Here is a 26,254-nt window from a genome sequence, read left to right on the forward strand (position 1 = left end):
GCTGGATCACGCTGGCCAATGAGAGCGTCTGAAACTGTTCTTTGTACTATGCACTGCGATAGAAACACAGTTGCCTCTCCCCTTTCAGTAGTTTTCATCTGTGGTGAGATTCTCTCCCAGGACACAAGACATTTCCTCCTCCGAACCTTGTTTACTAATTGTAAGTACAAGTGAGAACTTCTTTTAAAAACTTAGCATTGAAAAAAAAAAAAAAGCTTTCTTTAAAAGTTATTTGATCTTCTTGTTTTTTTCTTAGCATGTCATATTTTGAGTTTCAGTTAAGAGACTAAGGTTTCCTTATCTAATTGCTTTAAATTTATACATTTAGTCAAATTCAACAATTTCATGCTAAGCATTTTGCCAAATGCCAGGCTTTTCTTTTTTTTTTTTTTTTTTTTTTTTTTGGGCGGGGGCTCGCCCTGTCGCCCGGGCTGGAGTGCAGTGGCCGGATCTCAGCTCACTGCAAGCTCTGCCTCCCGGGTTTATGCCATTCTCCTGCCTCAGCCTCCGGAGTAGCTGGGACTACAGGCGCCCGCCACCTCGCCCGGCTAGTTTTTGTATTTTTTTAGTAGAGACGGGGTTTCACCGTGTTAGCCAGGATGGTCTCGATCTCCTGACCTCGTGATCCGCCCGTCTCGGCCTCCCAAAGTGCTGGGATTACAGGCTTGAGCCACCGCGCCCGGCCCAGGCTTTTCAAAGTAGTGTAAGATCCCAGCCTTGAATCCTCATCAACTGCTGCTGTCTGCAGCAAACACATATTATATACATTGTATTTAGTAACATGATCATTAATTTCACTCTTTATTTCAATATGTATGCATGTTGACTTATGCTGGTCTAATTTCTTTCTGCTTTACAAATATTCTATTTTATCCATTCAAAATATTTAGAAACAAGATAATGGAATTTTGTAGATTTAGCTAATGAGTTATAAGAATCCTTGAATTCTCATTATGAAAGTAAGAAAAACAGACTAGAATGCTTCAAAATTAAATTCTGGTGCTTCATTAATATGTATAAAGAGAGATGGAGAGATTATGAAATGGAAATGTTTCAATCAAAGCAAAAAAATGAAATTTAACATCAAACAGTAGAAAGAAGAGAAAAATCTCAATAATATGTCTAGTGTCTGGATTAATCAATATTAATAATATGTATTAATATATCATGTATTATATTAATATTAATGTATTTTAATAAGATAGTGGGCTGTCCTCAGGAGTGAGGTGCTCATAGAAAGGAGAGACAAATACAAGATTGATTCTTAACTAATAGATAAAATTAAGATGTTTAAAATATGAACCAAATACTGCAAGATTTCCTGACATTGAGACCATTCCACAGAAAGAATTTCCTAAAGAAAGGTATTCTAGTCTCATTCTCCCAAGCTCGCCCACCAAGATTCCCATTTCACTTCCTCCTGCCCCTACTTTTCCTGCATTTTCCAAGGCGGCCCCTGCCAATTTTTTTAATCACTCTCTCTGCTCCTGTGGGGTTAAAGATGGTATGGAACAAAACAGCTGTGTGGTCACCCCGCAATGGGTAGAACTGCTGGCCACAGAAAGGAAACCTCAGGCATCTCCCTAGCCCTACCAAATCCAGCACAAGACTTTTACACATCCTGGCACTCAATAAAATATTTGCTGAATTAAACTGGATCTGTTAGTAACAGAAGAAAAATAAGGCCACTGGCTGTGGGTTACAAAGTGTGCTCTGCAAGGCCACTGGCATTAGAATCTAGTGAAGTGCCCAGGATAGTTCACATGCCTGCACCTGAAGAGAGAGGAGCTAGTTTGGAATGTGCTCCTGGGAATGCGGGAGGGCCTAGCATGGGCTTCATCACCCTGGAGAAAGATATACTCTTTTTCGAATTCTCACCAAAGCAGCTACATGCTCACCAAGCCATGTCTGTGAGAAGGGCCACCTTTTTCTATTTCACAGGACAAAATCCTATGGCATAAGGGCAGCAGCCCTGCAGGTGCGTGTTACAGATTCTTAGACCTTAGCTCATTCTATCTAAATCACAATGTCTGAACAGTGTGTACAATTCTACATTGTACAGGTTCCTCAACCCTAGCTCATTCTATCTAAGTTACAATCTCTGAGCAATGTCTAGGAATCTATCTACATGTTAAAGAGCTGTCCAAGTGGTTTTACTAATAGTAACCTTTGAGGACCACTGAACTAAGGAGACAAGCTGGTACCTAAGGTCCTAGAAATTCTAGATTTTCAAGGAAATTTTCTTTCCACTTACTGTTGACCTTTTACCTTGAATGGCTAAGGCTAAAGATTTCATGGCTAAAGCAAAGAGAATTGTGGTTGTTTGGAAAAAGCAACAATTTTACATTTGTTTCTGTTTTACATTTGTTGTAACTTAAAAGATACCTTGAATTTTTAAATGATCACAGAGGCACATACAAATGAGTGTGTTTGCTTTCTCATCTCAGTTTTATAACTATCAAGAAGGTATTTTTTTGAATAAGGTATCTCACAGGAGATACCTTTTTAGAATAAGCTGGAAGTGACAGATGGAAGTCCTGGATAGCAGTTCCCTTTAGGACTACTCTTCTATGCAGGGATAAGGCGAGTAGACTTCTCCACCAATACAGGTAATCTGCACTAGAGAGGAACTTATAATAGCATCAGAAACCTCCTGGGGCCCCCCATTCTGCACCAGTTCCTAGTGCTAATATTCACAGAAGCACCTGGGTCCCTGCAATCTCCCACATTCAAAAGAGGAAGTCAAAAGTACAAAAGTAGGGAAGGAAACAGAAATATACAATGTTGACTGTTGGGCTAAAGATTGTTGAGGCTACTACATGGAGGAAGTAAATGTTCACACAAACTAACTGGCAGTTAGCATATGGATATTTGAGATACAGTTGATATATATATATAAATATATAAATATATATAAAAATATATAAATATATATATATATTTTTTTGAGACGGAGTCTCACTCTGTCGCCCAGGCTGGAATGCAATGGCGTGATCTCAGCTCACCGCAACCTCCACCTCCCAGGTTCAAGCTATTCTCCTGCCTCAGCCTCCCAAGTAGCTGGGATTACAGGCATGCACCACCACGCCCAGCTAATTTTGTATTTTTAGTAGAGACAGGGTTTCTCCCTGTTGTTCGGGTTGGTCTTGAACTCCCAACCTCAGCCTCCCAAATTGCTGGGATTACAGATGTGAGCCACCGCGCCAGGCCGATACAGCTGCTTGGTACAGAATATAGAGATGGCCACTGAGTGGATTTCAAAGGCACTCATAAAATGTTCAGGACTCAAACTGCTATGAAGTCTAACATTAGCCAATTTGAATACACAAACACTTATGCCGTACACTAAGTAAAGACAATCAGGTAAAGGGGAAACAATTAGATAATTGCAGGGTAGTTTTTATTCTGAAATCTTCAGATTGCTATTATTGTATTAAAAATCACAATATAGCCTTCTTGAAAAAATAAGGGTGTAAAATGAACATGTTTTTCCTCTGAAAGAGTTGTAGGATCATCTTTATTTATTGAATACCAGTTTCGTGCCAAGCATTGGCTAGGGGCCAAGAGGGAAAAAAAAATATAGACAGTTATAGTATCATTTGTATGACATGCCCCTCCTTTTTTTTTTTTTTTTTTGGAGACAGAGTCTCGCTCTGTCACCCAGGATCCACCCACCTCGGCCACCCAAAGTGCTAGGATTACAGGCATGAGCCACCGTACCTGGCTTGGTATGCCCCCTTAAATTTTTTTTTTTCTAGTCTCTGGATTTGCTTTTCGTTTCTGAAAAGGATATTTGTTTTGCTTATAAAAGAAATAAATGCTAAATATAAAAAAAATTATCGGCCATGGGTGGTGGCTTACACCTGTAATTCAGTGTTTCGGGAGGCCAAGGCAGGAAGATCACTTGAGGCCAGGAGCTCAAGGTCAGCCTGGGCAACATAGTGAGACCCCCATCTCTACAGAAAAGGAAAACAAATTAGCCAGGCATGGTGGTGTACGCCTGTAATCTCAGCTACTCAGGAGGCTGAGGTGGGGGGATCACTTGAGCCCAGTAGTTCCAGGCTGCAGTGAATTAAGATCGTGCCATTGCACTCCTGCCTGGGCAACAGAGAGACCTTATCACAAAACAACAAAAAAAAAGTCTATCAGCCAATCACCTAGGGATAACCACTTGACATTACTGATAATTAGCATTTCATATTTTTTCTGGTATTTGATAATTAAGATGAAATGCATAAGAAATTAGAATACATATTCTCTAGCATTTCCTGTAATGCTTCTTCCTCCAAGATTCCAAATGTGGGAAGCCATCACCCAAAAATATGGTTTCGACCATGTTAGTACTGGAGTTGGGATTTAGGGAAGATCTGGGCCCCGTCTGTGGAGGTCTAAAGAGTTAGGTGAAACATTAGCCTTGTTTGCGTTTTCAGGGCTGGGCTCTCGCCCTTGTTTGCTGTGCACCATCTGGAGCCTGCATCACGCATGGCCTCAGCCAGCCGGGAAGCAGAGAGCGTGGTGACGGGGCCGCTAGTGAGCTCCTCCTGTGTACCAGGCCCCGAGCTAAGGTTTTGAGAAACCTCGGTGAACTTGGCCCACAAAATTCCCTGCCTTTGTGGAGCTTACCCTCAGTGTTGGGGATTTGGGACTTACTTTTCCCAAAGTCAAGCTAATTATTGTAAAAGGGGTGAGTGACGAAAACGGAATCATTGCAAGGTCCTTACCTCTTATTTCATGAGATTGGCGGCATGAGTGTGTCTAGAGAACTGTGATTGCTTCCTCTTACATTGTGGGCATGTACAGCAGGACTAGAATCCAGGGTCCATCTAATAAGCATTCAAATCAGCGGGCGGGGGAGGGGGTGGGTGATAGTTTCTTGTCTTACTTTCCGATCCCAGCGTTGCTCAGCCCATACCATCTGATAAAAACTTTTTACAATTTAGAAACAAACGCCCTGTGAGCCTGGGCGCCCTGAGCGACAGAGTGGCGGGTGCCTGGGAGGGAGCGGCACCAGCCCTGCCCAGCGCTGCGGCTCCTGGCGCCTGCAGGTGGGGCTGGACTCCGAGACCGCGCGCCCGCTGCCGGGTTCACGCCGAGTCCCCAGCGGCGCGCCGCCCCGGCGAGTGGTCCCCCGAGGGCAGCCATCCGCAGGCGCCGTTCCCTGATTGCGCCAGCAACAATGGGCGGTCTCGTTGAGATGGATTCTGCGCGGGCTGCTCTAAGAAGACACCGGCAGGCAGGTCTGGTCCCAGCAGAGGAGACCCAGGGGTCCCAGAGCGGCTCTGGCGGGAGACATAGTGCGGGGGGTGGTAATCAAACAGCCCCAAGCGCAGCTGCCGCTCACAGTCCCCCTTCTCAAGTGCAGAGCGGGCGGAGAAAGTGCAGAGCGGGCGGAGAAGGTAAGAAGCCCACCCACCCACTCCCTGCCTCCTGAAGCCCCTGCTTCAGACCTGTCCCTGCAACTGGGGAGGAGCCAGGGGGGCTCTCCGCCTCCCCGATCCTCCTCCCTGGAAGAGGCGGGAAGGCAGCGGCCGCCAGACGCACGTTCGCCTAGTCCATCACCCGACGGCTCTGCCCCTAGACTGGGACTCCTCCGCCGCCACACACACCCGCGGATCATGCGCGCCCTGAATGATCGGCTCAGCCGACCCGTCCGGTTTTTTGTTCACTTACTGGAACCTTCTTTTGCAGAAAATCTTGTTTGCTGTGGGATCCACAGATGGGTCCACCTCCCTCTTCTAGTGTAAAAAAAGCAGTGAACGGCTATTATGGTACATTTAAAAAAAAAAAAAAATCAAGCAGAAGCCATAACCACTTTAATGTATATGGAAGGGCACATCTAATACATTTAAAATAAGCTTCATCTATTCTGAATACAGTTCATGGTATTTTTATTTAAAGACAAATTCTTTAGAATGAGCCTTTTACAGATTAATAAGTGGGCATTTAAATGACTAGTTAAATGATGAGTCTAAGATCACAGTTTCAGAAACTAAGACTTGGGCAAAGACTCTCTCACTCCTAATCTAATTCATGTTCCCTGACCCTACACTGCCTCTCATGATGTAGAGAAATGAGCAGTAACCTTACCAAATGTATTTCTTAGATAAACTGCCCGTATCACACAGCAGCGTCCGTCAGGCCAGCGCTGACAGAGGATTGCAGGCTCCCAGTAAATATGAAGTGAAGGACAAGTCAGGAAGTAGGAAGACTGGAAATGATTGCTCATAGGAAATCAGTCCAAAACAAAAATAATAAATTAGGAGCAAGAAGTGGGGGGATATACACAAAAGTTTAGGATGATGCCGTTTTAGAGAATGCTATTTTCCGTAATTCACTACTTTCGGTCAGGATCACAGGTTGCTCATTTGTTTCGCTGCTTGTGTGGATACCAGGTACCTGTCTAAAAACAGTACATGAGCAACACTGTTCCGCTCTCTTACCCCACGAGAAGCAACTGTGCACCTTCCCAGTTCAGAGAATTCTGTGGTTTTTGTTTTAGGGGGGTTTGTTGAGATGGAGTCTCACTCTGTCGCGGAGGCTGGAGTGCAGAAGTATGACCTAGGCTTAATGCAACCTCCACCTTCCCGGTTCAAGCGATTCTCCTGCCTCAGCCTCCCGAGTAGGTGGAATTACAGGCACACGCCACCAAGCCTGGCTAATTTTTTGCATTTTTAGTAGAGACGGGGTTTCGCCATACTGGCCAGGCTGGTCTCGAGTTCCTGACCTCAAATGATCCGTCCACCTTGGCCAGGATTACAGACATGAGTCACGGCGCCCGGCCCAGTTCGGTGAATTCCTTCCTCCCACCTGCACGGCCTCTATCTTGTGAGAGGTGGAGACAGAAATTCTGTTCTTCAAACAGAGCAACTTCCTCTACACTGCCTCAGCATCCTGCCCTTGAAAGTGGGCTTTCAAGAGCAACCTCGAGATCTCTAACGCCACTCTTTGACTTTTCAGTCCACTGCTTTTAAGACCCAGCACTGAAAATGCAATCTCAGGCGCCGGTGGTCGTTGTGACCCAACCTGGAGTCGGTCTGGCACCCCAGAACTCCAACTGGCAGACAAGCATGTGTGACTGCTTCAGCGACTGCGGAGTCTGTAAGTGTGGGGAAAGCACCCCCTTAATTGATATCAAGGTGAATTACCAATGACTAAACCCTTCCCCTATTCCTCCCTTATGGTGTAGAAAAAGTTTCTAACTTACTACAGGCACTCTGCATGTCAGGCAATGGTATGTTTAGCAAAAAAAAAAGCCTCCGTGCGAATAAGTTAATTTTTCTCCAGCCCTTCAAAGAACAGTCTTATTCCTAAAATAAGTTCTGGGTTAAGATAATAGCAAAAGAGCTGATTGATTCTAACAACGAGCAGGTCTGGCCTGACTAAATAGACCTTACATTAATTTAAAAGTTCCAAGTTGAATTTGATTTTTTAGAAAGACTATTCTTGCAACATATAAATTAACCTCATTACTTTATAGTTACGTTGTGTACCCAGGGGATAGTTTTCATTCATGGTTTCCATATGCATTCAGAGAAGAACTATTTTCATTCATATATTTAGGTTTTTTACACACCTGAGAATAAAGAATTCTGTGGCAATTAGCTTGTCACTGAGGAAAAAAAAATCTCTGACTGCTTTGTATACTTTTTCTTTCTTTTTTTTTTTTTTTTTTTTGAGATGAAGTCTCACTCTTGCGCCCGGGGCTGGAGTGCAATGGCACAATCTCCGCTCACTGCAACCTCTGCTTCCTGGGTTCAAGAGATTCTCCTGCCTCAACCTCCCGAGTAGCTGGGATTACAGGCACCTGCCACCATGCCCCGCTAATTTTTGTATTTTTAGTAGACACAGGGTTTCACCATGTTGGCCAGGCTGGTCTCAAACTCCTGCTCAGGTGACCCGCCAGCCTCAGCCTCCCAAAGTGCTGGGATTACAAGCGTGAGCCACCACGCCCAGCCTGTTTTCTTTTTATAAGATCTCTCTAAAAGATCTCTTACTTTGAGATCTCTCTAAATGAACTTGCAGGAAAGGAAGTTTGGGGTGAGATGGGCATTGCAGAGAGGAGCAAAGTGCTTAGTTCTCAGTAATGACCAAGAAACAAACAAACCCACCTACAGAAAACTTGCTCTGAAGTCTATTTGCTTGCCTTTGTCCACATAGTACTCTAAGACACGAAAATAAAATGCATTATCCTTTAACTTGACAGTTGAAATTGACTTTGAATGAGAGTTGAATTGAACCTTGTTTTTGCTTTTTGTTTCTTTGACAGAGTCTCACTTTGTCACCGAGGCTAGAATGTAGTGGTGTGATATCGGCACACTGCAATGTCTGCCTCCCCAGTTCGAGTGATTCTCATACCTTGGCTTCTGAATAGCCGGGGTTACAGGCACGCACCACCACACCCAGCTAATTTTTATACTTTTAGTAGAGTCGAGGTTTCACCATGCTGGCCAGGCTGGTCTCAAACTCCTGACATCAAGTGATCTACCCACCTCGGCCTCCCAAATTGCTAGGATTACAGGCATAAGCCACCATGCCTGGCCTGAAATTGAACTTTGAATGTGTTAAGAATTACACTCAGGCTGGGGGTGGTGGGTCACACCTGTAATTCCAGCACTTTTGGAGGCTAAGGCAGGCGGATCACAAGGTCAGGAGTTCAAGACCAGCCTGGCCAATATGGTGAAACCCCATCTCTACTGAAAAATACAAAAATTAACCGGGTGTGCTGGCGAGTGCCTGTAGTCCCAGCTACTCAGGAGGCTGAGGCAGAAGAATTGCTTGAACCCGAGAGTGCCATTGCACTCCAGCCTGGCAACAGAGCAAGACTCTATCATTAATTAATTAATTAATTAAAAATAAAAAAATAATTACACACTCAGTAGCATAGCAAGGGAAAATTACCTAGGGAATGAAACAGTTGGGTTCGTTTTTTCACTCTCATTGTCTGGGGCGATGACTTAAGCTTCTCAGGACCCCAGTTCAACATCTGCAAATCAAAGTAAGAATTAGATTACATTGGTGAAACTCTCTAAAGATGAACATGTTAACCCTCTCACCCCTAGTTTATTATTACCCAATTAAATGAATACATAAGTTCCAATCAAAGCTTAATTGCCTAGTAGCACATTTTCTTAAATGTAGATCTGATCAAATTATTCTCCCCTCTTAAAATGTTTCAGTGGTTCCTCATAACTCTCATGACACACTCTTAACACTCAGACTTTTTCATCATCTGGTCCCCAACCTGCCACAACCCACAGCTAAATCCTCATCCCATCCCAGGGCTCCAGCCATATTGAATGAACACTAGCCTTTGCCAGGATATGCCAGATTACCTCGAAGAGGCTGTTTTCCTTTTTGTCCACCTTTAAAACATCTCATCATCCTTCAGTAGTCAGCTCAAACAGCATTTCCTACTCAGGGCCTCGTAGGCCCCATTTTTCTGGGTGACCTGTTGGCATTTTAAACACGTTTCTGTTGGAGAACTTTCCCTATGATCTGCCTTCACTACTAGACTTGAGCCAGGGGCACTGTCAGTACTGAGGATAATGTCTGGAAAATGAATACGTTTTACTGAATCAATGAACAAATGAATGAAGGCAGAGCTATGACAAGAATGATATACTTTACAAAGGCGTGGTCATTCCTGAAATGATTTGCGTGTGGAGGGAGAAACTGATGCAAAGCTAAACAGAAACATTGAAGATGGACTTAGCAGCAGGCTATGTGGCCAAGGCCTCGTGACTTGGACTGCCATTTGTGAAAGCAAGCTAAACTGTGGCATGGGCAGAGTGGAGTAACGTGTACCCCTGGTTTCATGTGTCTAGGTCTCTGTGGCACATTTTGTTTCCCATGCCTTGGGTGTCAAGTTGCAGCTGATATGAATGAATGCTGTCTGTGTGGAACGAGCGTCGCAATGAGGACTCTCTACAGGACCCGATATGGCATCCCTGTGAGTCTCTTACCATACCATCTCACGCAAATCTGCAACCACATTCAAAATAATTATTATAAACATGGAGATCATTTGATGTATACATCTTGTGAAATTGATTGATAAGAGTTCCCTAGCATGTGCAATCTTGCATTCAGTTGTAGCAACAGATCTTCTGGTTATGTGGCCTCCTTCTAGGTTTCTGTTGAAAACCTGAGAAAATAAATAACTCGTATTTGCAATGGATGTTATACAATGGAAGAGGATTATTTAGGATCTACTGTGCCCTAGATGCATTACATGTATTATCTCACTTAATTCTCACATCATCTCTATAAAGCGGTAGGTCCACAACATTTTACTGACGAGAACTTTAAAGTTTTAAGAGGTGGAGTAATTCCCTCAAAGATAATAGTAGAGAAAGGGTCAATACTCAGTTCTAACTGTCCATTCATACACTTTCCATTACACCAACTCCACTTTTTGTAGGTGAAAGATTATATTACTTCAGGTTCTCCTAAGTGCGTTAGAAACAGAACCAATAAGATTGGGAGTGGATGTGTGTGTGCTTGTGTGCATGTGTGTGTGTATGCACATATATATATAGGCAAACTTCAGATATACAGGTTTAGTTTCAGACCACCACAACAAAGCAAATATTGCAATAAAGCAAGTCACATGATTTTTTTGGTTTCCCAATGCACATAAAAGGTATGCTTATACTGCACTATAGTCTATTAAGTATGCAATAACATTATGTCTCGAAAAACAACATATGTGCCTTAATTTTAAAATACTTTATGGCTAAAAAATACTAATAATAATCTATCTGAACCTTTAGCAGTTCATGTTTTTGCCTGTTGAGGGTCTTGTCTCAGTGTTGGTGGCTGCTGACTGATCAGGGTGCTGGATACGGAAGGTTGGGGTGACTGTGGCAATTTCTTCAAGTAAGGCAACAATGGTCTGGGCGTGATGGCTCACACCTGTAATCTCAGCACTTCGGGAGGCCCAGGAGGGTTGATCACTTGAGGTCAGGAGTCAGAGACCAGCCTGGCCAACATGGTGAAACCCCTCTCTACTAAAAATACAGAAATTAGCCAGGCGTGGTGGCAGGTGCCTGTAATCCCAGCTACTTGGGAGACTGAGGCAGGAGAATTGCTTGAACCCAGGAGGTGGAGGCTGCAGCGAGCCCAGAGTATGCCTCAGCACTCCAACCTGGACGACAGAGCAAGACTCCATCTCAAACAAAACAAAACAAAAACAAAAAACAAATAAGGCAACAATGAAGTCTGCCTCACCGATTGACCATTCCTTTCATGAAAGGAAAGATTTCTATGCTGTTTGATAGCATTTTACCTACAATAGAACTTCTTTCAAAATTGGATTCAGTCCTCTCAAACCCTGTTATGGCTTTATCAACTAAGCTTATGGAATATTCTAAATCCTTTGTTGTTATTTCAACCATGGTCACAGCATCTTCACCAGGAGGAGATTCCATCTCAAGAAACCACTTTATTTCTTTCTCTTTTTTTTGAAACGAGTCTCACTCTGTTGTCAGGCTAGAGTGCAGTGGCCACGATCTCAGCTCACTGCAACCTCCACCTCCCAGGTTCAAGCAATTCTCCTGCCTCATCCTCCCAAGTAGCTGAGACTACAGGCATGCGCCATCACGCCCAGCTAACTTTTGTATTTTTAGTAGAGACAAGGTTTCACCATGTTGGCCAGGATGGTGCTGATCTCTTGACCTTGTGATCCACCCACCTTGGCCTCCCACAGTGTTGGGATTACAGGTGTGAGCCACCCCGCCCAGCCCTAAGAAACAGTTTTCTTTCTTTCTTTTTTTTTTTTGAAAGGGAGTCTCGCTTTGTCGCCCAGGCTGGAGTGGTGATCGTGGCTCACTGCAAGCTCCGCCTCCTGGGTTCACTCCATTCTCCTGCCTCAGCCTCCCAAGTAGCTGGGACTACAGGCGCCCGCTACCACTCCTGGCTAATTTTTTGTATTTTTAGTAGAGACGGGGTTGCACTGTATTAGCCAGGATGGTCTCAATCTCCTGACCTCATGATCTACCCCCTTGGCCTCCCAAAGTGCTGGGATTACAGGCATGAGCCACCGCGCCCGGCCAAGAAACCACTTTCTTTGCTCATCCATAAGAAGTAACTCCTCATCTATTCAAGTTTTATCATGATATTGCAGCAATTCAGTGACATCTTTAGGCTCCATTTCTAATTCTAGTTATCTTGCTGTTTCTACCACATCTGTAGTTACTTTCTCTACTGAAGTCTTTCACACCTCAAAGTCATCCATGAGGGATAGAATCAACTTCTTCCAATCTCCTGTTAATGTTGATATTTTGATCTCCCCCCAGGAATCATGAATGTTTTTCTGTTTTGTCTTTTGAGACAGGGTTTCAGTCTGTCACCCAGGCTGGAGTTCAGTGGCTCCATCTTGGCTCACTGCAGTCTTCCCCTCCCAGGTTCAAGCGATTCTCCCACCTCAGCCTCCTGAGTAGCTGGGGCTATAGATGTGCACCACCACACCGAGTTAATTTTTTATTTTTATTTTTTGGTAGAGATGGGGTTTTACCATGTTGACCAGGCTGGTCTCGAACTCCTGACCTCAAGTGATCCGCCTGCCTTGGCTTCCCTAAATACTGGGATTACAGCTGTGAGCCACCACCCCTGGCCAGGAATCATGAATATTCTTAATGAAATATAAAATTATTAATCATTTCCACAAGATTTTTGATTTACTTTCCCTAGATACATCAGAGGTATCGCTGTCTATGGCAGCTACAGCCTTCAAAAATATTTTTCTTTTAATAATAAGACCTGAAAATCAAAATTACAGCTGGGTGTGGTGGCTCAAGCCTGTAATCCCAGCACTTTGGGAGGCCGAGATGGGCGGATCATAAGGTCAGGAGATCGAGACCATCCTGGCTAACACGGTGAAACCCCGTCTCTACTAAAAAATGCAAAAAACTAGCCGGGCGAGGTGGTGGGCGCCTGTAGTCCCAGCTACTCGGGAGGCTGAGGCAGGACAATGGCATAAACCTGGGAGGCGGAGCTTGCGGTGAGCTGAGATCCGGCCACTGCACTCCAGCCTGGGCGACAGAGCGAGACTCCGTCTCAAAAAAAAAAAAAGAAAATCAAAATTACTCCTTGATTGGCTGCAGAATAAATATTCTTTTAGAAGGCATGAAAACAACATTAATCTCTTTGTATGCATCAGAGTTCTTGGATGTCTAGGTACATTGTTAGTGAACAGTAATATTTTGAAAATAATATTTCTTTCTGAGTATAGGTTTCAGTAGTGAAACCTCTTGTGCTTGATATTTGGTAAACAATGCTGTCAACACATGTGCTGTCATCAGGTTTTGTGGTTCCATTTATAGAGCACAGGCAGATTTAGCATAATTCTTTTTGTTTTTTATCATGGGGTGGGGGAAAGAGAAGTGATTAGAATAATTCTTAAGGGCTCTAGGATTTTGCAAATAGCAAATGAGCATTGGCTTCAACTTAAAATCACCAGTTGCATTATCTCCTACAAAGAGAGTCAGCCTGTCTTTGGCAGCTTTGAAGACAGGCACTGACTTCTCGTCTCTAACTATGACTTTCCTTGATGCCATCTTCTTCCAGTAAGGCTGTTTCATTTTCATTGAAAATCTGTTTTTTAGTGTAGCCACCTTCATGAATTATCTTAGCTAGACCTTCTGGATAACTTACTACACCTTCTCCACCAGCACTTGCTGCTTCACCTTGTGATTTTATGTTATGGAGATGACATCTTTCCTTCAACCTCATGAATCAACCTATTTTAGCTTCAGACTTTTCCTCTGCAGCTTTCTTTTTTGTTTGTTTGTTTGTTTGTTTTGAGATGGAGTCACGCTCTGTCGCCAGGCTGCAGTGCAGTGGGGCATGATCTTGGCTCACTGCAAACTCCGCCTCCCAGGTTCGAGCGATTCTCCTGCCTCAGCCTCCCGAGTAGCTGGGATTACAGGTGCGCACCGCCACACCCAGCTAATTGTTTTGTATTTTTAGTAGAGACGTGGTTTCACCATGTTGGCCAGGATGATCTCAATCTCCTGACCTTGTGATCTGCCCACCTCAGCCTACAAAAGTGCTGGGATTACAGGCATGAGCCACCGCGCCCAGCCTCTTCTGCAGCTTTATCTATCTTATCCTTCACAGAATTGAAGAGCACGGGGGCCTTGCTGTGGATTAGACTTTGACATATGGGAATATTGTGGCTGGTTTGATCTCCTATCCAGACCTCTCAAACTTTCTCCAGATCAGCAATAAGGTTGTTTTGCTTTCCTATCATTTATATGTTCACAGGAGTAGCATGTTTCATTTCCTTCAAGAACTTTTCCACTGCATTTGCAACTTGGCTAACCATTTGGCACAAGAGGACTAGCTTTCAGCCTCTCTCTGGTTTCAATATGTTTTTCTCACTAAGCTTAATTATTTCTAGATTTTGATTTAATTAGGAGATATGGGACTCTTCCTTTCATTTGAACATTTAGAGGCCTTTGTAGGGTTATTGGCTGGCCTAATTTCAGTATTATTGTATCTCAGGGAATATACAGGCCCAAGGAAAGGGAGATGGAAGAACAGAACACCTGGTCAGTGGAGCAGTCAGAATACAGACATTTATCAATTAAATTTGCTGTCGGTATTAGTCCGTTCTCAGATTGCTATAAAGAAGTACCTGGGCCGGGCCGGGCATGGTGGCTCACGCCTGTAATCCCAGCACTTTGAGAGGCCAAGGCGGGTGGATCACGAGGTCAGGAGATGGAGACCGTCCTGGCTAACAAGGTGAAACCCCGTCTCTACTAAAAATACAAAAAATTAGCTGGGCCTGATGGCGGGCGCCTGTAGTCCCAGCTACTCAAGAGGCTGAGGCAGGAGAATGGTGTGCACCTGGGAGGCGGAGCTTGTAGCCAGCCGAGATTGGGCCACTGCACTCCAGCCTGGGCGACAGAGTGACATTCCATCTCCAAAAAAAAAACAAAGGAGGAAGTACCTGAGACTGTGTAATTTATAAAGAAAACATTCTTGCATTGCTATAAAGAAGTACCTGAGACTGGGTAATTTATAATTATAAAGAAAAGAGCTTTAATTGGCTCATGGTTCCATAGGCTGTATAGGAAGCATAGTGGCATCTGCTTCTAGGGAGTCCTCTGGAAGCTTACAATTATGGCAGAAAGCAAAGGGGGAGCCAACACTTCACGTGACTGTAGCAGGAGGAAGGGGGACATAGGTGCTACACACTTTTTTTTTTGAGACAGAGTCTTGCTGTGTCACCAGGCTGGAGTGCAGTGGTGCAATCTTGTCTCTCCCGTCTATCTTTGTGTGTGTGTGTGTGTTTAGTAGAGACCGGGTTTCACCATGTTTGCCAGGATGGTCTAGATCTCTTGACCTTGTGATCTACCTGCCTCGGCCTTCTGAAGTGCTGGGATTACAGTTGTGAGCCACCATGCCCGGCCTGTGCTACACACTTTTAAACAACCAGATCTCACGAGAACTCACTCACTATTGGAACTAAGGGGAAAATCTGCCACTATGATCCAGTCACCTCCCACCAGGCCCCACCTCCAACGTTGGGGATTACATTTGACATGAGATTTGGGTGGGGACAACATCCAAACTATATCACCATCTTATATGGATGGGTGTAGTTCATGGTGCCCCAGAATAATTAAATAGTAACATCAAAGTTTAATGATCACAGGCGGCCATAACAGATATAGTAAGAATGAAAAAAATTGAAATATTGCCAGAATTTCCAAACTGTGACACAGAGACATGAGGTGAGCACACACTGTTGGAAAAAATGGCACCCATAGACTTGATTGATGCAGGGTTGCCACAGACCTTCAATTTGTAAATTGCAGTGAGCTGAGATTGTGTCATTGCACTCCAGCCTGGGCAACAAGAGTGAAACTCCATCTCAAAAAAAAAAAAAGTGATAGCTGATTATAAAATCATCTTTTAAAGAGGACCAAAGTGAGAAAACAATTGTCTGTGGATGACAAAGACATTTTAGGGCAGCCACAGTTAAAGGCACAATTGACAAGGAAATTTACTTCTGTGACACACAGTCATTCAACATAATAATTATAATTATTATTGTTAACATATACTAAGTCATATTAGAATTATAGCAGTTTTATATAATTTTGGAACATACACCAATAACACATTTACACAAATGTAGACCAAAGAAAGTCATTTCATATTTGACAATGCTTCCTGTATGATTTTTGTACCAAATAAGCCATTTTAAGACTTTAGAGGATCTAATATCTAAATATTAGGTTAGAAAGAGACATAATTTATAATTTGATTTTGGAAAGTTTGTCAAATATCAAAGGTTTAAAACACCAGATATCACAAAATAGAATCCCAAGTCACCAGAAGTCATTCTTTTGGCAAAAATAACTAAAAACAATTTTTTTAAAAAAACAAAACTTTTATTCTAATAGAGGAGACTTAGCTTTCTAAACAAGACTCAATGAAGATAGCATGAAGCCAGCTGAATCTGTCTCTTCTTTCTGTCCTCCTTTTTTTCCCTGCCATTTACCCAAAGGAGAAAACAAAACTCTTTCGTTATCTTTTAACATTACATAAAAATCATCTTTGAAAAAGAAAACCTCATTTCAAGTTTGCATTAGCACATCTTTAATGCTAAAGCTAGTTTTTACATAAAATTGTATATATCTATCCAATTTTAATCAGTTTGACCATAAAGGTAAGATTTTCATAAACTTTTTAGAACACTTTATAATTTTTCATCAAACAGCAGATCCATTTTCTAAGAAAACCCTCTTATTTGGACACATGGGCCCAGATTCTGGCACATCAGTATGATTTGAATGTTTTAACCTACGGAAAAATGCTAAATATTTTTTTTTAACTCTTGGCCAACTTGTTTATACCCACAGAATTTTTTACAAGATCAACCCTTTACAAACCCTTTTCACTTTGCTTAAACCGTTAGTTTTGTCCCCCTTTCTCTTTTAGGCTAAGACAATCTTTAAAACCCTCGGGCCCAGCACAGTGGCTCACGCTTGTAATCCCAGCACTCTGGGAGGCCGAGGTGGGCGGATCACAGGGTCAGAAGATTGAGACCATCCTGGCCAACATGGTGAAACCCTGTCTCTACTAAAAATACGAAAATTAGCTGAGCATGGTGGTGCACACCTGTAGTCCCAGCTACTCAGGAGACTGAGATAGGAAAATCGCTTGAATCCCGGAGGCGGAGGTTACAGTGAGCCGAGATCTTGCCACTGCACTCCAGCCTGGCGACAGAGCGACACTCCATCTAAAAAAAAAAAAAAAAAACCCTCCAAACTAGACAAAATTACATTCCCTTTAACAAAAGCCATACTCCTATGCCTTCTTATAATCTTTTACCAAAAACACATTCCCTAAACACCTTGTATTTTTTAAAACTGTTTCTCCAGTGGTCTCAATTACATGTTATAAGATTAACTCTTAGCAACTTTTATGTTTGGTGAAAACTCTGATAAGTAAAAGATTTTAATTATGTATTGGGGTGGAGCCTAGGACATTAGACAGAAATGAAGATAAGGTCTGACTTTTTAGCATAGCTAGCGGGCATGGCTCTCCATATGTCCCCAGGCCTTATATATTATCTAAGCCTCCAAAGTAGATAAATCGAACAATTTTCAAAAGTCAAAGAAACAGTTTGACCTTAAAGCATTTAGCAAATCTGATATCTGACCTTAATTTAGGGCAAGTGTCTACATTTTCAAGACAACTTATTTTACCAATAATCTTTAAAACTGTCCTTATTTCCAAAAGATTACTAAAGCCATGTGAACAAAAAGGCATTAAAGTTTCTATTGTTCTGACAAAATATTTTATTTAAGCCCTTTTTTTTCTAAAATTAATCAGAGTTCTTATATATATAAACATCACACACACAGACACACATACGTGCAGACACACACACACACACACCTCACATGTAAATACAGACAGACAGAAGATTCGGCACTTGTAAGATTTTTTCATTTGCCAGTTTCTTAATTGGATGACTGGCTTCAGGGTGGAGCCCTTGGAGGAACAGGGCTGGGAGAGCATGCGTTTCTAGGACCAAGTAAGTAACAAATAAACAGCTGAAGGCAAAGACAGATCTCCAAAGTTAAAGATGCCATTTCATACTAGTTTCTGGATCCCCAAAAGGAGGGAAATACTACAGAAGAAGACAGTGCAGTGCTTTTACCAACAGTGCATTTCATTACAAGGCAACCCAAAGCCCATTTTGTAATCAGCCCATCCTCATGAGAGTCTCATCTCCCAGTGAGGGGTGAGGATGTTGCCTTATCTTCCAGGTGGCCAAGAGCATACTTCTCTGATCCAAGTGTGCAGAGTCAAGTATCCCTCCATACTACTGTTAACCACCCCTTAAAGTGTATTTCCTACTTAGTTATTACACACCAAAGCTCTCTCATAATGCAGAGTAATTGCTGATACCCCCCAAACTCAAAATCGTCAGATAACACCATGCAAAACAGAACAGAGCCTTTGATTTTGACAGGGATCTATCCACTTTGGCTGTATCCAATTCCTGGGGTTTCATGAGGAAAACAGTGGGTTTTTTTTTTTTTTTTTTTCCAAAACGAGGTCTCTGGTGCCTCCTCTGTTTTTCCCAACGAGTCCTAGGCTACCAGAAGTTATCTTACGGCCTCTCATGTGCCTTAAGGATGACAAGACCAAAAAAAAAAAAAAGATGGAGAAAAATAATTCAGTCAACTGAGAAGAAAAAAATCTTTTTTCAGAAAAACAAGTTCCAAGAAGAGAAAAACATAAAGGCCTTTTAAATATACCTATAGCTTGTTTATCCACTTTAAATTAAGCTGACTTTTAACTAAGTCCTCTCTAAAAAATAAATCCTTTCAGATATCTTATTACCCGACTTTAGCCATGCCAAGCGGCCAATATTTCTGGTTTCTGAACTTTACCAAAGGTAACCTCCTAGGTTCTTCAAGGACATGGCAAGCGGTTTCTTTTTTACAAGATTTACAATCTCCACAAGGTAGCTCAGAGAAAGGAAAATTCAAGAGGGGAAATCAGAAGCTATCCATTGGTGGAAAAACACCTCAATAAATGGCAAAGTGACGCAAATAACAAACCAGAAAGGAATCATTCCAGAAGCCAACAATTGAACCCAGGCCACCACTGCCAAAAAGATAACGCCTTAGCTGCTGAGCTATATAGCATTGAGCAGTTTCTACTGCTTTTTCCAGAAGGAGCCTAGAGAAACCAATTTCAAGCTCACAAGGCTTTTATCTGCTCAAGAAAAATTTTTTGGACTAACTATGACATGAACCCCCAAATTCCTGTCCTCTGGATGGTGGAAACCAAAAGATAGTATTCCCATATGGTCACAAGATTTAGCTCTCAAGGACATAAAACAAGACATAGAAATGTCTTACAGTATTGTCTATCATATATCAAGTAGGAAAAATAAGTTACGGGATAGTATGACCTCATTTTTAAAAAACAAAAGAACTCCTGAAATGCCAAACTCTATATGTCTATGTTCATAGCTGTATCTTCGTGTAATCTATATTTATATGAGTCATAGGCATAGAACAAAAGCTAGGGAAAGAGGATACACAGCAGATTATTAGTAGTTTATCTCTGGTCATGACATTGGGTAGAAAGGGATTAGACTGTTATTTTCACTTAATATTGTTCTGTGTTTCAATTTGTCATTAAAATTATCTATAGCATGCATTTAAAATTGTTTTAATTTTTATCATTTTTAAATTTTGTTCACAAGTGCTGTCAGTAAGCATTTTTTTTTGTAATTCACAAAATGATAAATATTTTTAAGTGACAATATAAAATAGTTTCAGCTAGGTGCAGTTGAGCATGCCTGCAGTCCTAGCCTGAAACTCTTTTTCAGGAGACTGAGGTGGTGAAACTGCCTTTGCAAAATTATGACCGAGACAGTGAAAGAGATCTAACTTAACTGACTCCATCTTGCTTCTAATCTCCAAGCTGTCCTTGTTCATTCCTGGGTGTAGGCTGAACTAACTTTGGGAGAAACTTAGTTTATAGTTTAAACAAACATGGTAATAGCCCTTTCCCAAAGCAGACTTCCTTTTTGTCTGGGGACTAGATTGCCTTTGTAGGACTAACATTAGCCACAAGATTAGAAATTATAGTTTAGAAGTCATGGAGCTGGAGGCTACAAGGTTCTGACCCTCCCTAAACTGCTTCTAAGGTCAGTGTTTGATATGGTTTGTAGACCCTGCACTTGATGGAGATCAGGGTTCATCTCATGCCCTGCCCGTGACTGTGTTCAGTTTCAAGTCGATTAAATGCCAGGAATGTAAATGCCACTGTTTTCTAATGCAGCTTTAATATTTTTATTTATCAAAACCCTGAAACAAAGTGTTTTTAAAATCATCTAATTTTGCAAAGTAGTCCCCAAAAGTTTCTTCCTTACTTCTTCCCTAGAGCTGATGTCTTGGGAATTGTCCTCCATATCTCCAAATCACATACTTATATTGCTACTTCTTGACTTTTAGTTAGAGGCATTATCTGTTAACCTCCTACTAGGGAAGATGTGAATTTAGTTCTGTTTTCTCCTCCTCCCCCCACCACACACATGTGCCCTCTCCCCCATCCCATTCTTTCTAATATAGTTATATGGTTAATTCCATATTCAGTGTTTACGTTAGGATACTTTTATTTGTTTTATTCAACTTCAGAGCTGAGTCATGTAGTAAATATTATGCTTTTCCTGCTCAATTTTGTTTTTCCTGGTATTAGTAATTATTGAGTTTTTTGTTAGTATTTTTCCTCCATTTACTTATGGGTCCTTTAACCCCAAATTGTTTGCCAGTTTTCTAAATCTCTTCCCAACACCTTCAACACGTAGATGTTTTATCATTTTCATCTTCATGATGAAATCACTTCCAGTCCTACTACCTTTTGAACTAGTTGCCCATTATTCCTAGTGCTTAGCTCTCATCCTGGGATCTCCCTTCACCATGACCCTGGAGATTCCATTAGCTTCTCTCCTATGTTAGACTCCTGCTTCTTATATCCCATATCTTCCTCTTCCTTGGTTTACACCCACATTTTGGTAGAGCACATCCTCTACTAACTTCCTGTGACAGAGAGGAGGTCCAGGAGAAAAGAGTTTTGAAATTCCTCTTCCTAAAGATATTTAACTCTCATACTTGATAGTTTGGTTGGACATCTTCTTATATTTTCAGAAATGTAAAATATAGAAAAATATTTTCTGTCATAAAATGAGACAACATTTATATGAAAAAGCGAGGTAACATTTCCTAAATGTATCCATCCAAACTCTGAATCTGAAAGAGCAGTGCCTTCTGCTTCTCTTCAAGATGTGGCAAGTCTTAATTCCAAGTAGGTGAATTTTATATTTTTATTTCTTTTTTGTTTTCAAACAGGGATCTATTTGTGACGACTATATGGTAACCCTTTGCTGTCCTCATTGTTCTCTTTGCCAAATCAAGAGAGATATCAACAGAAGGAGAGCCATGCGTACTTTCTAAAAACTGATGGTGAGTCAATGCAAACATTCCTCTCAGAATATATGGGTTTTTAGAAATATCACTAAAGACTTTGTCAATTATTCATTGTTTTGAATAATTCAGCAATAGCTATTTCTTAAGTCTCCTGAAGTGCTATCATAATATCAAGATTGGCTTTAATTTCTTCTTATGAAGAAGATAGCTCCATACTTTGAAACCATAATTTAGTAAATAAAGGAATGGTGAATTTTCTAAACTTCTCACAATTCTGGTGATCTATTAAGGAAGCACTTACCAGTTGTAAAATACCAGAGTATGGTGAGATACAAAAGAATTAGAAAACATTTTCCCTGCTAAGACAAACAAGTTGACAAAAGGAACTGGTAAATAATTATAAAATAGAAGAGCAATGAAAATAACATACTATGTGATATTTGGATTAATTGTAGCATAAAGCATCTATCATAGCAAGGTGAGGTTAAATAGAAAACTTCTATTGGAGAAGTTGAACTTTGAAAGAGGTGGACATAGAATTTAGAACATTTGGAAATGTTATATGGAATTCACCATCTGAAATTCAATCAAGTCATTTTCAACTAATTTTTCTCAGGACTGTCTATTGAGAATGTAGTTAAGTAGAAATCAACATGATTTACTCCATCCCCTGTAGAATATGTCTTTTTTTTTTTTTTTTTTTTTTTTTGAGACAGAGTCTCGCTCTGTCGCCCAGGCTGGAGTGCAGTGGCCAGATCTCTGCTCACTGCAAGCTCCGCCTCCCGGGTTCCCGCCATTCTCCTGCCTCAGCCTCCCGAGTAGCTGGGACTACAGACGCCCGCCACCTCGCCCGGCTAGTTTTTTGTATTTTTAGTAGAGTCGGGGTTTCACCGCGTTAGCCAGGATGGTCTCGATCTCCTGACCTTGTGATCCGCCCGTCTCAGCCTCCCAAAGTGCTGGGATTACAGGCTTGAGCCACCGCGCCCGGCTGAATATGTCTTGAGTATGGGAAGAAAACAATTTTTCTACTCTTTGTAATAGCCAATTTCCTTCCTGAAGTGATAAGGACTCTGTATAGGTTAATAAAAATAACTCTTGGGAGATATGTAAAAAAATGTTCATTTACTTAGCAAGTACTGTATCAAGGATCTAGGATCAAGTATACATTGTCTTTGCAAGTAATGTATCAATGTATCAATATCTAAGACTAGGTAAGATACTGTTAGGTATTGTGGTGGGGTTGGGGGGCAAGATGAATAAGCTGGTCCCTCTGTCATTATAGACTTTATACTAAAAAAGGGGGATTAGACAAACCCCTAACTAAAATGCAGAATTCAATTAATGCCTATAGACAAAGTGGTATTTTATGTTCAGAGGAGGAAAAGATCACATCTTGTAAGATGTATAAGTGAAAGTTTCTTGAAAGAAGTGATTTTTAATTCTAAAGAGGAAGTGTGTATTAGTTCACAAGGAGAAACTGATGGTACTGAAACTGTTTTAGTTCAAGGATTTAATGAAGACTAAGTATAAAGGTGTGGGTGGGGCACTGCAGGGAAATGACAAGGGATGGTGTAATAATCTGCCTGGCAACAGCCCCAGGGAGGAGAAGAGGGAGCAGTTACCTGAATCCTTAAGGAGAGAGCTGTGTGAAGAAGGCCGCCCTGAAAGAAACAGTATCCTCTCAAGAGAGGGCTGTGAGCAGCCCAAGGCAACCCACAGAACTGAAAAAGTACCCTGACCTCACTTTAGGATGTCCTTCTGGGTTTCCCGTTGGCTGAACCTACCAGAAAGGCAGAGGGCAGCCAAGTGTCACTGTAGTCCACAGGTCACCTCCCAGGGCACACAGCAGGATGGTCAAGGGAGTAAGTGAATTAGATGGGGCAAACAGAGGATCACTGACTCAAGATGTGGTTTTAATTAATAGAAATGGAGGCTGAGTGCAGTGGCTCACGCCTGTGATCCCAGCACTTTGGGAGGCCAAGGCAAGAACCCAGGAGTTCAAGACCAGCCTGGGGAACATGTTGAAACCCCGTCTCTTCAAAAAATAAAAAAATTAGCTAGGTGTGGTGGTGCACACCTGTAGTCCTAGCTACTTGGGAGGCTGAGGTGGGAGGATCACTTGAGCCTGGGAGGTAGAAGCTACAGTGAGCTATGATCACACCACTGCACTCCAGCCTGGGCAACAGAACAAGACCCTGTCTCAAAAAAAAAAAAAAAAAAAAAAAAAAAAAAAAAAAAAAAAAAAAAAAAGGAAAAGAAAAAGAGAAGAAATGAAATGTTGCTTCTAATCAGCAATATTCATGAAACTAGAGAGGCAAAAAAAAAGAGAAAATGTGAGCTTAGGTCCAACTTGGTTAGAACATATGGCATAAGTAGAAAAATAACGAAAAATAAAAGATTTTAAAACGTGAATTGGGGCCTTAGCATGCAATGTCTGAATACTAAGCTAATGACCTGGTAGGAATTGGGAAGTTATTGCAGCCTTGAAGTAAATGAATAGAACTACACTTTAGAAATATGAATCTAAGGCTGGGCACAGTGGCTCATGCCTATAATCCCAACACCTTGGGAGGCCTAGGTGGGAGGATCACTTGAGCTCAGGAGTTCACCACCAGCGACCAGCCTGGGCAACATAGCGAGACCTCATCTCTACTAAAAAGTAAAAATAAAAATAAATAAAATTTAAAAATAGTAAATATTAATCTAATAGTAGTATGTAGTACAGACTGTACAGGATGAGGCTAGAAGCAAAGATGGGGAGTTAGACTATTCCAACACTGTTTACTTAAATAAATGCATGAAACAATTTACATCAAATATCTACCCACACATTCATGATAATGAGTCCTGATAGCACAAGTGTTTTCTTTAACCTCAGGGAAAATATCTCACTGAATCTTTAGATGGGTTTGAAGTAAAATACCTTGGCAGTCCTGACTCCTCCTCATCAACTTGGACCCTACATCACTCACTGGCAATAAAGCTTTAGATACACAGATATCGAAATGGGGAGAAACAAGAGAGAAAGAGCAAGGAATAACAACATGATTTACATTAAAATAGATTGAGACAAAGGACGTAGGAATCAACTGGAAAATCTCCCCACAGTCTAAACTGGGACACTTTGAGGAATAAAATAAGGTCGTGTTAGATTATAACCCAAAGTGTCAAATATTTATGAGTTTATACTAACATAAATGATTGAATAAAATTTGAAAATTGAAGAAAACTATGTGTGTTGAAAGCAGGGAAAACTGGGAATTTTGAGAATTTCTGTATGGGAGAAGAGACACATCTGCCATACAGAACTCCACAAATTTAGGTAGGTACTCCTTCCTCAAGGAGAGCGGCATGATTCCCCACCCTGAAGTGGGGGTTTGCATGGTGACTTCCTTCCAAAAAGTACAGTATGAAAAGTAGAGAATGCAAGTACACTCTCTATGCTGTATGGAGTCACTCCACACTGGAGAAACCTGACACAACGACCTGAGGCAGGTAATCAGTGTCACCATCATTGGTAATATATTGATAGCTTGCACCCCTGATTTGATGTGATGCGAATGGCACTTTACCTTTGTGGTCTTCCTCCCAAAACCTCATTACTCCAGTCTAACCATGAGAAAACCATCAGACAAACCTAAACTGAGGCACATTCCACAAAATACCTGACTACTACTCCTGAAAACTGTCAAGGTCATCAAAAACAAAGAGAGGATGAGAAACAGTCACAGTTTAGAGGAGCCTAAGAGAACATGGCATTTAAATGTAATGTGGTATTCTGGATGAGATGCTGGAACAGAAAAAAACAGTAGGTAAAAATCAAGTAATCTGAAGACAGTATGGGCTTTGATTAGTAATAATGTGTCAGTATGGGTTCATTAATTTTGACAAACCTCCCATGGTAACGTAAGATGTTAACCAACAGGAAAATTGGGTGCTGGATACCTGAGAGCTCTCTGTACTATCTTTGCAACTTTTCTGTCAATCAAAAATGATTCTGCAATTAAAAGTTTATTAAAAATTGTAAAAGTACATTGAGAAAATTCAAAATTCTTCTTTGTGTGTCCTTTATAGGTGAAAAGCTCTTACCGAAGCAACAAAAATCAGTAGACACCTCTTCAGCTTGAGTTCTTCACCATCTTTTGCAACTGAAATATGATGGATATGTTTAAGTACAACTGATGGCATGGAAAAACTCAAATTTTTGATTTGTTATAAATGAATGTTGTCCCTGAGCTTAGCTAAATGGTGCAACTTAGTTTCTCCTTGCTTTCATATTATCGAACTTCCTGGCTTATGAACTTTTAAAATTACATTTGAAATATAAACCAAATAAAAGATTTTACTGACAAGATTCTTCATGCCTTTTTGCTCCCCTTAAAATGTCTTTTTCACTAGTTAATTCCAAGGGTCAGTCTCATAATTTTGTTTTTACACTTTGGTTTCTTTTTTCTTTTCTTTTTTTTTTTTTTTTAAACAGAGTTGGGGGTCTATTTTTTTTTTTTTTTGAGATAGAGTCTCGCTTTATCACCCAAGCTAGAATGCAGTGGTGCGATCTCGGCTTACTGCAATCACCACCTCCTGGGTACAAGCGATTCTCCTGCTTCAGTCTCCCGAGTAGCTGGGATTACAGGTGCCCGCCACCACGCCCAGCTAATTTTTGTAGTTTTAGTAGAGATGAGGTTTCACCATCTTGGCCAGGCTGTTCTCAAACTCCTGACCTCGTGATCCACCCGCCTCGGCCTCCCAAAGTGCTGGGATTACAGGCGTGAGCCACTGTGTCC

At 41.5% G+C, this 26,254-nt stretch overlaps 1 protein-coding gene across 5 annotated transcripts; it reads left to right on the forward strand.

Moving 5' to 3' along the window:
- Nucleotides 1-25,824, forward strand: PLAC8 (placenta associated 8). Of its 5 annotated transcripts, XM_023222533.2 has the most exons (6): nt 31-160; nt 4,431-4,684; nt 6,958-7,098; nt 9,825-9,949; nt 21,393-21,506; nt 25,545-25,822. In XM_023222533.2, exons 3-5 carry the CDS (start codon nt 6,987-6,989, stop codon nt 21,495-21,497), a joined length of 342 nt encoding a protein of 113 aa, XP_023078301.1. In that variant the 5' UTR covers nt 31-160; nt 4,431-4,684; nt 6,958-6,986; the 3' UTR covers nt 21,498-21,506; nt 25,545-25,822. The 5 variants fall into 5 exon arrangements, with proteins under 5 accessions (XP_023078300.1, XP_023078301.1, XP_023078302.1 ...); XM_023222532.1 differs by lacking the exon at nt 4,431-4,684 and having other exon boundaries at nt 1-160; nt 25,545-25,824; XM_023222534.3 differs by lacking the exons at nt 31-160; nt 4,431-4,684 and adding an exon at nt 4,941-5,237.
- Nucleotides 25,825-26,254: the final 430 nt, after the last annotated feature.

This window comes from Piliocolobus tephrosceles, chromosome 3 (genome assembly GCF_002776525.5).
Source record: "Piliocolobus tephrosceles isolate RC106 chromosome 3, ASM277652v3, whole genome shotgun sequence".
Taxonomy (NCBI): Eukaryota; Metazoa; Chordata; class Mammalia; order Primates; family Cercopithecidae; genus Piliocolobus; species Piliocolobus tephrosceles.